Raw genomic sequence first — 14,735 nt, 5'->3', positions numbered from 1 at the left:
CCGGGGGGACGCCGTGCCAGCGACAGCGCTCCCCGTCGAGAGAGCCCCACGGCTCCCGGTGCCCAGCCCGCCCCTCCGCCGAGCCCAGCGCCGCCCCTCCGCCGCCGGGGAGCGGGGCCCGTTAAGGCCGTCTCTCTAACCGCCGCGCTGCGAGGACAGCCTGCCGCTGCTGGGCGGGAGCACGACAGCCTGCCCTCAGCGCGGCCCGCGACCCCAGCGCCGCAGGGAGGGCGGGATGGAGAAAGCGGGCGGGGGGAGGCCTGAAAAAAGAGCAGCGGCGCCCTCGCCCGCCGCGCCGCGTCCGCCACACCCCTCCGCACCGCCAGAGCCCCGCCTCCCCCGTGACGTCACCCGCGGTGCGCCACGCCAGCCCAATCAGGAGCCGGGGAGCTGGCGGCGCCAAAGCTGTAAAGGGCGGGGGTGTAGCCGCCAGCTCGGGGAGGGGAGTGGGCTGGGGGTTCCCTCTTGCCCCGCCCCCGGGGCTCCCCCGCCACGTGACAGGGGACGTGGCCGCCTGGCCAGGGGGCGATGCCCTGTAGGAAGGTACCTGCGCGCGCGCGGGAGGGGGGGGGGCCGCGCGGCGCGGGCGGGCTGGGGGCTCCGGCGGGCCGGGCGCGGCGGGTGGCGGCCGCCCTGGCCTCCCCTCGGGGCCCTGCCGGCAGCGGCGCTCTGTGCTGCAGCCTCGCTGTGCGCCCCGGCCGCCCGCTGCGCCTTGCGGCCCCGGTGTGAGGGGCGGGCAGCGGCGGAGCAGTCCCGTCCCGTCCCCGTCCCCCCCCCCCCCCGTCCTCATACCCGATCCCGCAGCTCGCGTTGCACGTCCTGGCCCGCCCGGGCCGGCGGCGTAAGGAAGGCAGCCAGCCAGTCGGGTGGCTCCGCGGGAAGGGGGTCTGGGCGGCGGGTCCTGTTCCCTGCGCCCTGGCCGGGCAGGCGGGGGCAGGGCCCGCCGAGGTCAGCCTGCGAGGACGCGGCTGCCGGGGGGGCGGCTCGGCGGAGGCCACGCTGGGCTCTGGCTGCGCCGCGGACCCCGCAGGAGGAGGGTTCGCTCCGGCTTGTTCCGAGGCACGACGCGTGTGCTGGCGGCCCGCCGCGCTGGGGCGGGGGGCGGGAGAGCGGGTCCGCCGCCCGCGCGGTGTGCTGGGTTGCGCAACGCTGACCATCGCCACGGAGTGGAAGCACAGCTGTACTGAGGGGAAAATGTGCAATACAGCCTGGTTTTTAGATGACCGTCGGGGACAAAGTGCAGGGAAAGTAAAACTATGAGAGGAAAAGAGACTTGTCAACGTTGCCTGGCTTAATATTCTCTCGAGTAGCTTCGCTGCCTGGTGCACGAGTGGGAGTGGAGGGAGGAGAAGCGCCCGGCGCTTGCTGTGGGTCTCCTCACACTGGCGGTTCGCTTGGCAGCTGGCGGTATCTGCAGGACGGCGATTCGGGTGCTGCCTGTGACTAAGTGCTTGTGCTAATACTGAGATGCTGCTGAAGGGCAGACTGCAAGTGTCATTTGCGGCGTAAATACAAATCCAGTTCACATGGATCGGGATTCTAAAACCTTTCGTTTTCTATTTAACGTACAAGTAAAATGGTGTGAATACACCGATTTTAAAATAATCACACTTGAAATCGGTTTTCACGGAAGAAGATATCAAGTTTAAAACAACATCCTACATTTAATTTACCTTGTAGCACTGATGTGATACATATTTTCTTCTAAAACTTAAAGTTTTTGACCAGTAAAAGAACTGCACGCTTCGACTGCCGAGGTTTAACCAACTCTTGTTGCAATGTGATGGCAGCTTTTGATAATAGTACTTTCTTTTGCGGACGAAGATAATGTTCCTCATTACTATATCACTGGTCAAGTGAAAAGACAGCAGTCTTCTCCACTTGCTGACTATTAATTAAACCATTCAGAAAAACAAACCAACACAATACATAACAAAATAGCATGATACTGTTACAGTATCCTAAACATTTTTGATAACTTAATCTTGCAAAATTTTTTCTGGTTTAACCATTTTGATGGAGTGAAGATTTCAGTCTTAACTGCTTGCCACCAGTTATTGACACAAAATGCATTTCAATAGTATTCTTATTCCTTGAGGGTGTTTATTTTTTTCCTCAGTGTAGGCTTATAGTAATTTATATTCTTGCTTAAATAAGCTTGTATAGGTTAAAAAAATCCTGACATTCAAATGGTAATGTTAAATACATATATATATCAGTCAATGAGAATAGCCTTTCATTGATTAGTAAACATCGTGAACACAAAGAAATGTTTTAAAACAGTGTTCTAAAAATATCAGTCTCCTATACCAATATCAATAAGAAAAGTATTTTGAGATTTTTTTTTTCCTCTTTCCCACGTGCATGCTGACAGCTTGGAGGGAGGGATGGCAGGTCATTGTGACTATGGTCATACAGTTTAGACTTTTTCATGAATGATTACAACTTAACGAGGTCCTTTCTCAGGTTCATATGTATTCTTGCAAATTGCCTTTGGAAAATATACATACTGGTTTTCATAGGAATAAAAAAAATAACCTTGGCTTGAAAAAAATATGACTGCAGTTTTAATTCTGTAACCTTTATTTGAATCCTCACTTGAGGGTTTCAAATGCAAGGATGTTTTAATATTAAATTAAAACTGCACTTTCTATCTAGGCAGGAAAAACAGTAATTATACTTTCAGGAGCTCAATAGTGTGTTCAGCTGAGTTTTGCCGAAAATGAGATGCATGTTTTCAAACTGAGTTTTGTGCTATCTTAAAATTGTGCTTTTGAAGCCCAACACTTCTTCTAGTTTGAGTACTTTTATGTGAAGTCTCTTGAGGACGAAGGTGAAAGGTGCGGATGGTTATTGGTCAGTGTTTGGTATTTCTGTGTACTTTTATGCAATGGTTCCCTTTGTTTTTAAAAATATGAAAAGTCTCTGGAAACTAGAGCTGTGATTTTCAGCACTATTGTTTGTTCTGCTCTGTTTGGGAATAATGAATAATTGTATCTGAATACTTCTGAGGTGCTTAAGTGACATGACTAACATGGATTTGCATGTCAGTAGCAGGAGGAGTTCATGTAGTAGAACATTTTATTATTATATTTGTCCTTCAGCTAATGTTGCTTTTAGTGTTAGAGAAGATGAACTGTCAAAGAAATGCCACTTGTATATGAAGTAGATAATATATTGGTTCATGTTTTCCTGCGGGTTCATTCTGTGGTTTTTGGAGCAGCCCCAAGAAAGTGGGATTGTCTGGGGTGTAAAGGGCTGTGATATAGTCCCAGTGATTTAATATAGGGTATTTCTGGGTAACAAGTATTTGGCATAGTTAGTGATATAGATCAGTTGAATGGAGGTGTTCTAGATAGGAACATCTATTTAAAAATCAGATCCAAATCCCTGGCCCCATATTTCTTGTATTCTGTTGCATAATCACTATGTATATTTCTTGAATTTTCAGAGAGTCTCTCCCTTTTCCTCATACCTGTACCCATGTAGGCTGACTTACCTTTATTCTTATCGGAAATAACTAAAGAAGTAATGGGAGAAGGATTGCTTGCCATGCTTTTTACGTGAAGGGCTTGATCCTAATTCCACTGACACCATCAGGAGTGACTTAATTTTATTTCACTTCTTTAGAAGGGGCTGCTCCAGTGACAAAATGCAGTGCTTCTGTGAACAGAGGTCCACAGACAATTTCAACATGAGGTAGCCATCCTAGCCTCCCCTTTTTTAACTCAGAACTTCAGAGGTCATATTTTGTCTTCAGATGCTTTACACAATTCACAAGATTATTTGCCTGACTCTTTGTTTTGTAATAAATCCTGATTTTTGCAGTACACCAGGTGTGTGTGCTCTAGCTCTTTTGAGCCCAATTCAGTGATACATATTTTTTTAATACCAATACCTTGTTTCTAGACACTTCATGCATAACATTAATAAGTTACACAAGATCTTTTTTGTGTGCCCTGTTTTTATGCCAGAGGAAGAAGATGAGGGTTAACCTTGTGACTCAAGATTAAGAGAACTCACTGTTGCTGCATTTCTTTGGGAACAGCACGGCCTTCAGATTAGCTTAATTATAAATATTTATTCCTGAGAAGCAAGTTACTTAAAATATTAGTTTCTCTGTTGCCTTGAAGCAGGCTGGAGTGGAAGCAAAGAGCCTTTAAAACTTTACATTTCTGCATGCCAGCTCATGCATTCCTGCAGAGAGGTCCTTGGACACCAGACCTCTGGGCCAGGGTGTCAGGGAGCAGCAGACGCTGCAGCTCTGCAGGGGAAGGGTGAGGGTGGTCTCCCCAGCAGAGGCACCATCCCGCCACACCCAAAGGTGAAGAGCTGAACAGAGGCCCCGCAGAGCTGCCTCCAGATCACACGTACCCACTCCTGGGCCTCGCAGCTGGCCTCCCTGCTGCTGTACTGCATTAGTAATTTGAAGCACGGTGACACTAGCTGTATGTGGAAAGTATGGTCACCGTGGTTTGCTTCCGTTCTTTGCATTGTAACCTTCAGCCAGAGGGAACCCTCTGGTGTTGGTGGTGTCCTTGAGAATTTTTCTCCTGAATTGCATGTCTTGTAACCTCCTATCTATGTATATCTGTAACTGCTATTGCACACTGTTCATATTTTTAATAAAAATACATTTGTGTGCTTTACATTTGTATCTGCACATAAACATTATTTTACACATGTTGAAATGATATACTTTTGCATGGCATATTTTTATTTTAAAAATATGCTTAGGGTGGGTGTGTATATATGTGCACCCATACATGTGCATGCATGCAGTGCTGCTTTGACAAACTTCCCCTTCAGTAACTGTGGGTTGAAGCTGTAGGTCCGCTTTCCCAAGTTCACTTCAGTTATTTACATGGAGAGATTGAAATTGTCAAGGAGTTTGGGATGTGGGTAGCTGTCTTTAGGGTTTGTTTTTTCATTTTTTTTTTTAAGGTGGAGTAGGATGTGGGAAATGGTGGAAAGGTATCTGCATTAAAGGCATGGAGCTGTAAGTCACTACTGTCAATATCGACAATCCTAAGTCCTCTTTCTCTTCCCTCCAGATGGTGTCTGTCAGAAATTTGCAGTAGCTGAAGAACATCTCATGTAAAGGGTGTATTTCCTTACTTTGTTGTTCTGGAACTTCAGGAACTGTGTTCAGTTTTTCTCAGTAACTATAGTGGCTATAAATTTCTGTGTGGTGGTAGCAGAAACTCAGATTTTCCTGTATCTGGGGAGAAGAAAGTGTGGTGAGATAAAGAGGTAATTATCCAGAGCTGCCAGCAGTACTGATGGTTATTCAGGTTGTAATTAAACTGACATGGTGTCAAGCAGCTGCAGGAGTGGTCCCACTGGTCCTTGTATCCTTTCTTCTGCTGCTGTGCCAGCTGTAGGTAACTAGTGCTTCTTCCCAAAAAAGTTTTCTGGCTGTTTGGTTCCTTGTCACAGTGTCTGCGCAGTCTGGCAAGTGCCAGGTGCTCGGGGAGAGGGGACTCCAGTTACTTCTGATTTGCCATGAGACCACCTGCACAAAGACATCCCTGTAGTGCTGCTCTGAAGACCTGAGCAGCCCTGCCTGTATCCAAGCTAGCAAAGTGCAGGATTAAGTAACATTCTTCTTCATTAAGTCATTAACTATTAAAATTTGCTTTTTGCCTGTCACTGTCTAGTGCCTCTGAAGGAGTATTCCAGCTATTTGAAAGTCACTCCCAGTGCCACTTCACGTTGCACTCCTAATGATCTAAATGTAAGCGTAACTATCTACATCCTCTAAGCATAAAACCAGCTATTTATTCTACTCATATTAGTCTGGGGTTTTTTAATCTTGTCAACTGTAAGTATACCCTTCTTATATCCATCGTAACCCTTCTTACTTAGGGAGAGGCAGTTAACATATAGCTTTTATCCTGCCGACTTTTATATGGTATCCCCTTCCTGTATCTTGTCAGTTGTGCGCCACTGGCTGTACCTCAGCTGTCACGTGTGTTTTGTTTGTCCCCTGTGCCTTATGCTGTGCTCCTTCTTCACTCTGTTGGTATTGGACAGCATACAGAAATAGAGGGATTCTGTGTGTCCGGGGATTTAATGATTTTAAGAATAATGTGGATGAGAAACTTGAGAGAGTAGTTCTCTAGTGCTATGTTCATTAGGCTTTCTAACAGCAGAAATATATTACAAAGCCTGTTTCATGTAACTCTTTGTGCATGCATTTTTGTGGCTTTTTCACTTATTTTCCAATTGTTTCTGCTTTTAATTGACTATCAAAAGCAGTGTATTGTAAAGTTGCATGCAAGTTGTAGTGCTACTGTTGGCACAGATCAGCATTTTCCAGCACTGGATTGTCCTATTTAAGAAGCAAGCTTAGATAAACCATATTTTATACTGTAAAGTTTTGTCTGTGAAATGGATCTTGCAAAATCTTCCAGAAGCTATGAAAATGGACAAAAAAACCCCCTAAACTAGAGCCATGGCATGATTTTGAGCCTTGGTGCACCATTGGCTGTACAGTCAGCTCTGAGCCTGAGAGAAGTCATCCAGCCTGAGGGACATGCAGGTGAAACAAATGTCTCCAACTAAAGTGAGGTCTTGCTGTGACATGTTGCTGCAGAACAAAAAAAATGGGCCTTGATGTGTTTCAGTGGTTAATATTTGCCCTGTTCATGCTTTCTGCTGTGCAGAAGTACTTACCAAGAGCATAGCACAATGTAAAGGTTCATGTCTAAGCACTCTGGACATTGAGGCTTGGGCCAGCATCTTCACTGGGAGGAAGGCGAGGTTTAAATTCCCTTCATGTCATAATATTAACCTTTCTTGTTTAAACTGCTGTAGCCGCCTTACTTGATATCATGTCCCTATTAAAGCACTCTGGACACCTTATACCACATAATATTCAAGATTTTACTTTTCATTTATACTTCTGTGGGGGTTGTTACATGGACAGTTTGACTTTGGTGATAATGAGCTCTTGTAGTAGCTGCTTTGCAGTGTCAATACCCCCAGCAATTTTAGAAGAGGCTTTTAGCAAAGTCAATTACTGTCTGAGGAAACTGACATTTGTTTTAGTGTCATCATTTGACAATAGGTCAGGCTGACTGAAGGGGTGAAGATGCTGTTCACTGCTCACTTTTGAAAAGTGCTTGTTTCATTCTTGTGAGCACTCAAAAGGTCTAGAGGAAACAAATATGCATTATCAGTTACAAAATGGATAAAAGTTGCCAAAGACCTTGGTGGGGGTTTTGGGCATATTTTTCTCAGTTCAAAGTATGTATGGTTGAGCAGCCTGGCTGAAAATATATGTGCTGATTAACATAACTTTGGAGTAGTTATTAAATATGGGTAGGAACTTTGTTACTTGAGAGAAAGTATATCAGAAGAAGAAAGATGTATTCAGGCAGATAATGTAGTCAACATATTGTAAGATAAGTTTCAGTAACATAGCGGGCTAAGATGTTTGTTGTGCTAAATATCAAATTATGTGTGGAAACTGGTGTAGAATCCACAAGATAACTTTGGATATAACAGGCAATTCTCTCATCTTCAGCTATTCTCAGGCGTGAAAATCTACTGCATGAAATTAGCACTGGAAGGCTAGTCAGCATCCTGTTTCATGACTTACTTAAGAGTCCAAATGACTTCCAGCATCCCACATAAGGGGAAGGCATCATTCATCTACTGTTTTTTGTGAAATGATTATAAAGCCAAATGTAATGGAGATAAACAGAAAGTAGTGTACTTGCAAAAAAATAAATTTAGCTATGGCATTGGTGGTGGTGTTATTATTTAGCGTTGCATAAAAAAATGGTTGCAAGTATTCAAAACTTTTTTTGCTCAGGTCATTAAAAATTGGTATTTAGGTTTGTAAGTATTCAGAAAATACTTAGGGGCAGTCTAGATTAAGTACAGTTAACCTGAAAAGAATTATGTGTACACAGTGTTTTTAATGGATTTGTTTTCCTTTGTAGCGGAAGCGATTTTGGAATGCAGAATGTGCACGCTTCCCAGATGAGACACTGCTACAGCTGAAAAAATCAAATGTCAGGCCATCAGTGGCTGCTGCTTCGATTTCCAATGCATGGCTTAGGTGTGGGGATGGTTTTCAGAATACTTCAGTGCTGGAGGTAAAATGCTGGCTTAACGGTGTAAGAAAGAGATGCAAACTGACAGTTAAACCAATTTCCATGCTTGACTGAGTTATAAGATGTTGCCCTTTTTTTGTGTTGTTTCCCAATTAACAACATATTGTTATAACTGTCAAAGTAGACAAAAATGGAAATAAGGTTACATAAGAGCATTGTCTCAACTTGTTAGTGTAATTTTCCAAGCTTACATTAACATATTATGTTCTAGATAACGTTTATCAGTTCGAAAATTTCAATAATGCACCGAAAGATGCAAAAGTAATTTCACATTTGGGATGGAGTACTGCATTTCCTAAAAAATATGGAACAAAAAGACTCAAGTTTGCTTCTGAAGATTTTTTTGCTAGATCTAAAGAGTATGTTTGCAATAATGAATTCACTGTAGAAAATCCTGCTTTTTGATGACCCATGCAGATGTGGATCTTGGTGCAGATGCTCTTTTAGATGATATATCTAATTATGCTTATTTTTTTGTGTTTGTGTTGGTCTTGTTGGTCATAAACAGAGATGTTCAGTCAGCTCTGAGTGAGAAGTGCTCGGTGCTGAAAATCTTCAACCAAGTTGCTCTCTATTTCTTCTGGTACTTAGCAGTCACAGTGTAGCATGGCTTGTGTGATTTAAGAAAATTAGAGACAGAGCCACTGAGCGCTTCTTTCTGTAACTTTGAATAGGGCACATGCTTTATCAAGCGTGCTCTTCTTCCCTGCTTTTGATTCTTAATGCTGAAAATACTGGCTCTTGTTCTTTGCAAGGTTAGATGTGATTCCTGTCATAGTTACAGTAAGTTTATGTTTCCCAAAACAATGAAAATTAAGCTTTTATGTTACTATTCTCATGCTTTATTACCTTATTCGTTATACTGCAGTCTAGTAGAAGATAGAAAAACTAAATTGAAATTGTGCTACTAAGTTGTGGTGTACTCAAAACAGTAGTTTTGAGTGTATTACTAAATGTTAAAACTGCCTTTAATGTCTTGGTGATTGAATCTGTCTTTTTTTAATATAGTCCTTGAGACCTACTGGTAAGAAATCCAGGATTAAGAAGCATCTTGGACCACTGTTAACATCTGCTGAAAGCGCAGCGGGTACGTTATAACTATTTCATGTTAGCATTGTCAGCAGATTGCCACTTTGTTTTGCCCTTTATCAAGGTAGAAGCTGGCTCAAAATACTGATTGCTTTCTTCTGTTATTGTCATCAGAAGCTAATTTTGATAAGAGACACAGTTGTGATGCTATTGTGATTGGGCTCCTCTGTTCACCTAGAGTGCCACAAATAACATTCTGCAAAGCTTCAGCTATTGGTCTTGAACAGGTGAAAGAAGCATCACCAATGCTGTCTATAGTGTGTGTTCTAGCAGGAAGAGGATATTTAAATTCTCCACATATTTAAGAGGAGGGAATGTAAAGCAACTCTTAGATGCCTAGTTAGAGGGTAAAATTATTTACTCTAATGCTAGAGACAGACAAGCAGGCATGAGAGAAAATATGTATTTTCTAAGAGCAATAGATAGAAAAACAGAATTTTGCCAACATCCTGCTTTCACAGTCTTCTGTATGCACCTGAGTCTGTTTAATTTTGTGATTTTTAAAAAAAGAACTCTAGGCATAATAAACAGGAGGAGGACTTACTGACTCATTCCAGTTCTTTCTCTTTTTGAGTCCAGAGGAAAGGAAAGAAAGAGGGGGCAGTAGTTTCTTCAGTCTTTGTATTTCTACTTGCTTCAGCAGTTGTGCTGCTTCTGTTGGGGTGAAGTAGGTGACCTGCTGGGCACCTTTTGAGTACCTTTTAGGGTTCAAAAATCACACCTTTCTAGATTTCTGAAAAAAACCAACCCTAAAACTCTGTGTTGCAGGAGGAGATGTGGTTATGTTTCTCTTCTGGGCCCTCCTGCCTAATTCCAAACCCCCAGTAATTGTCTGACTTCCCATTTACCTAATAAGCTTTAGATAGTGGTAGGAAATGGAAGTTCTGCCTTCCTATGGTTGCTAATTCTGTGCGCTCCATGTTAAGTATTAATCCTTTTCCTCTTCCTTTTGTTATGAAAAATTATGGAGAAAGGTATTTGGAATTTAAATGTCTCCCTTCAAAAACGCGCCAGCTGTTCTTTGTTACTCCTGAAAAGTTGAATTTTTTTTTTCTCTTGGGATAAGACTGGAAAGTAATCTCTACTGATGGAATACTTTTATTTGTTTATTATTCATTGTATAAAGTCAAAGAAAGCCCAATCCCAGAATTCTAAGGACAGTCTTTATTTAAACCACTTACCATTTTAAAAGAGCATGTGTGAGAGCATTAGGAGGGCTGTGTAGAGGGCTGTATGTCAGACAGCCATTACTTGTTCTTACTCGGCCAAAGGACAGAACGATAGCCTCCTTGTATAAAAAGAATTGTTAGCATTTATTGTGGAGAACCAAAATGAAAATAATGCATGCATGTATAAGAAATAGGTGTGAGTTAATACTCCAGTATTAAACTCTGAAGCCTGGTGACAGAATTGGTAATGTTTTTTCCAGTTAAAAAATAGTATAGTTTAATTTTTAAGAATTTAAAATTCAACAAAATTACATTTCTGTAACAATCTTAACACTTTACAATTCTTTTTAATAGGATCTGCTGCCGCTGAAAGCTCTAAGGAAGCTGAGGACATAATATGGACCTCTAGTGGCAGTGATTTTTCAGGTGATGAAAAGAAAACATTGATTCCAAGGTCACACAGCAAAAAAGGTCATGCTTCCAAAATAGATGAGTCACCTAGCAGACATGATTTATTGTTAGAGGACAGAAGTAGTGAAGGTAAGTTCAAATGCAAGCAGATTTGTCAAGAAACCTTCTCTCAGCTTCAAATGCTGTAATGAAAATACTCTGAGATCATTCTGACAAAATGACGTGATCTAATCCTATTTTGGTTAAATCACTTCTTTCATCAGTTTCATCTGAGTGTAGAATAAATTCTTCGTATAAATTATGTACAAAAATTTTAAACCTTGGCGTAAAGGAGTATAGTTTGGCAGTTTGTACAACACAGAGTAAAGGCGTGTCAGTTCATTTTAATATATTATAGTTTCTTTGTACCATTTCCTTCTCTGTGCTGTGATACAGACTGAGGTTGTGAACAGCTTTCTCTGCCCACCCTGTTCGACTGGTGATATCGCTATTTGCATCTACTGACTAATGTGGCAGACTTTGCAGCGGCAGATAGCATTACGCTGTGGCGTGAGTTTTTGTTTCTGTACACAGTATTCCTCATTTCCCCTTTTAGCTGTATGGTGTGAACAACCATGGGTTTTGTTTTTAGTTCTTGCTTGATGATTGATGGAGCAGGGGATGACAGAGGGGAGAGAAATTGATTAAAAAGTGCAGCTGAAGACAGAAAAATCTTGACATATGTACTCTTATATAAGTATTAGTTAGGATATTGTTAGGAAGTAATTTCAATGTGAAAAATAAATCAGGTTAGCTTTGTAATAGTTCGGCTATATCTGAAGTATTACAGCTAAACTTCACACCCTGATGTCTAGCAAAGTGTTCAGACACCACTGTGAGGAAATAGACTGACTGATTTACTTCTTGTTTTGGTTGCCACCCTGGTTAAACGTGCTCCATAGGTTTACAACAAAAATGCAAAATTTTCCTCATCTCATCCATATTTTTGTCATTGATTTAACGCTGTCATTGACATATCCGATAGTAATCTTTCGTAATTTCGAGTGATTTTCTTTCCTTCTTTTTGGAATGGAAGGACTGGCCATTTTCTAGATTGCAATCTAATGCTCACCAGGAATCTTTTAACCTGCCACTAATACTCTATTGCACTTGTCTCCTGCAAGTATATTCTGCAGGTTTTCATCTGTAATTATCTTTTTTTTTTTTTTGTAAAAAAAAAAAAGAGAATATCCACAGACTTATTTCTACTCTTCTGAGACAGCAAAATTTGGTTGCTCTGTGCAAATGAAGAAACCCTGATGCATTATGTATCTGCTTGAAGTTACTGAGGGAGTCTAGTTATCTCCTGGTTTTCTTCTAAACCCAAAAATATATTGAAAGCAATAGGGAGTAAAAGAGCTGTAATTTGCATGCTTTTTCAAGTAAACATCCTACACGCTAGTTATAGTATTGTGTATGTATATCTCTGTGTGTGCATATATAGGCACAATTGTAAGTGTGGCAACAATAGCCGAAAAAGTATTTTTAAGTGACATGGCCTTCCATGTGAAGTTCACCTTCAGAGGGCTGAGTGTTAGTACTTGAGGGTGACAAGATAAAACTTGATAGTCTTGTATGTTGTTAAGGAATTTATACTGCTGTCACAAGTTACGTGCAGCTTGTCACACAGCTTCAAGAGACCCATTACTTGGTTACCAATGTCTGTGTTTAAAATTTCCTATGAAGCTTTCTCATAGATAGACAGAAATACATTCATGTGTGTGAAAAAGCAGGCAACACCAGAGCTGTGTGTTTATTTCTCTGGGTGACTTCAGTTTAGAAGTTTGATGAAGAGAACTAGTGATTTGGACTACAGTAGCACTGCCAAGTCCGGAAGGTACTGCTACAGTTCCACAGATCTGTGTGGATGCCTAGCACGTTCTGGAGGTGCCTCCTTTCTCTGCTGCCTCTCCCCATACATGATTCTTTCAATGTCAGAAATTTGACATGTACAAAAGCAAAACCAAAAAAGCTTTCATCCCTCCTCCTCTAAACATGCTCATTTATACAAAATATGATGAGATTTTTCCTCTCAGTACCCTGTGGCACTTGGACCTGAAGGGTGGCGAGGCTGCTGTGGCAGCTCAGGCTTCCATTGCCTTCAGGAGATCCTTGGAGGTGTGAGTGGACTTCTGGAGTTGCATTAAATACCATCTGGTTGTAAGGATGGTGGAAGAACAGTTCTGCATCTTGTTCAGCATCTCTTAATTTATTGTAATTTTTTTTGTGGAATTTTTTGGAAAAAATTGTCTCTTTTTTGCCTGTTTCTATTAATTTATCCTAAACAATCCTCTGATGTGTTTAGAGGTTCGATTTGCAGACCTGTGTGTTTAGCCGTGGTGTTTTAGGAGGTGACCATTTTGACTAGCTTTTTCATTTCTCTGTGAGGGTTACCACTAATAGCAGATGTTAACTTACACCAAATTTTCAGCTGTTCCAGCTCACTGTGAGATATTTGCTTAGAGTAGTTAATTCTAAATGAGTACACTTGGAAAATCCAACACGAATGGGCAAAATAAACCCTACCTAACTAAACCCTAGGAAAAATAATAACAAAACTAGAAAATACTTACCTACCTAAACATTTAAATATATTGCCTTTTTCCAGGCAGTGCCTTTGAAATCTATTTTTTGTATGTAGTTTTTATATTTTCACAGATACTGTCTGCTAGTAGGATTTAGCTTTTGTGAGGGACAGGATTACAAAAGAGTTAAACATAAAGATCAGTTGAACATACATGAAAAATAACATTTTGGTTTTCCCAAATTTGGGATAACTGTACTATTACTCTGACTTCATGCTTATGAATAATACATGCTGATTATAATAACTCTTCTTACAAATATTTTGTTTTAGATGAATTGGAGTTCATTGATTGGGAGAAGGATAGTGATTCCACTGATTGGTGTGACGGATCAGAAAAAGATGATAGCTCCCTGGAGATATCAGACTCGGACTCTTGCACAAATTTTAATTCTCTGCTTGTCAAAGAGGAGAATGATGAACTCTGTAAGGTGAGAAACTGTTTCAAGTTTAAGGGGAGAAAAAAAGCTTCTACTATAATTGTGGAGCATATTCATATTTGATTGCATTTAATTCGGAGAAATGTGAGCATTTTGCTTATCTCTTCAGAAGGAATTCTGTACATAAGAATTTTTCAAGGTGTTTTCTCTGACTGCCAAACCTCAAAACCAAGCAGTGCCCCACATGTATAGCTTGGTAGAGTTGTCACTGAATCATGGGATGACTGGAGTGGGAAGGCATCTCTGGACACTGTCTAGTCAAACCCTTCTGCTCAAAGCATGTTCATCTGGAACTGGTTGCTCAGGGCTGTGCCTGGTTGGGTTTTGAGTATCTTCAAGGATGGAGACTCAACAGTTTCTCTGGGCTACCTGTGTAGGTCCTTGGTCGCCCTTGCAGTAAACAAGCTTGTTCTTATGTTTAAATGGAATTTGTGTTTCAATGTTTGTGCAGAAAGTGATCAAGTGGGTGGGTTTCTCACCAGAGATGTGATGATCTGGATTCTCTACAACCCCTGGATGCCTGTAGCAAGTTGATGTCAATCAAACAAATTTTCTGCAATGTGGTGGGTGAGGCTGTTAACCTATTTCTCTTCAGCACTTTGAGACCTTAGCTATATAAAATCCAGGTGTAGTGAATAGACCATGTTCTGAGAGCAGTTGTGAGGTAAGGGGATCATTACAGGGCTCCCTTTTCAGCGATGAGGATTGCAGAGCTCAGGAAAGGGACAGCAGTAAATGCTGAATCTGAACAGCCAAGATTTGGCACTTTTATTTTCTACAGTAAAAAAAAAAAAAGCTTTATTTCTAAAGACGGCGTGCTGTATCAAGTACAGAATACGTGGCAGAAATGTTGATCTTTGCTTAGTGTCTTACAGTG

General features: G+C 41.7%; 1 protein-coding gene across 4 annotated transcripts in view; it reads left to right on the top strand.

Annotated features, from left to right (window-relative positions):
* Positions 1–435: 435 nt before the first annotated feature.
* The window catches only part of SPIDR (scaffold protein involved in DNA repair), a 209,819-nt gene continuing 195,519 nt past the window's right edge, over positions 436–14,735 (top strand). For all 4 annotated transcript variants that reach the window (XM_055799070.1, XM_055799069.1, XM_055799071.1 and 1 more), the window contains exons 1-5: positions 436–543; positions 7,953–8,108; positions 9,135–9,213; positions 10,739–10,924; positions 13,692–13,849. In XM_055799070.1, coding sequence (XP_055655045.1) covers positions 529–543; positions 7,953–8,108; positions 9,135–9,213; positions 10,739–10,924; positions 13,692–13,849 — 594 coding nt within the window. In that variant the 5' untranslated portion in view covers positions 436–528. The remainder of the gene's footprint in view (positions 544–7,952; positions 8,109–9,134; positions 9,214–10,738; positions 10,925–13,691; positions 13,850–14,735) is intronic.

Source organism: Falco peregrinus, chromosome 3 (genome assembly GCF_023634155.1).
Source record: "Falco peregrinus isolate bFalPer1 chromosome 3, bFalPer1.pri, whole genome shotgun sequence".
NCBI classification, from domain to species: domain Eukaryota; kingdom Metazoa; phylum Chordata; class Aves; order Falconiformes; family Falconidae; genus Falco; species Falco peregrinus.
The sequence above is the reverse complement of the archived record's forward strand: the minus strand, read 5'-3'. Positions and strand labels throughout refer to the sequence as shown.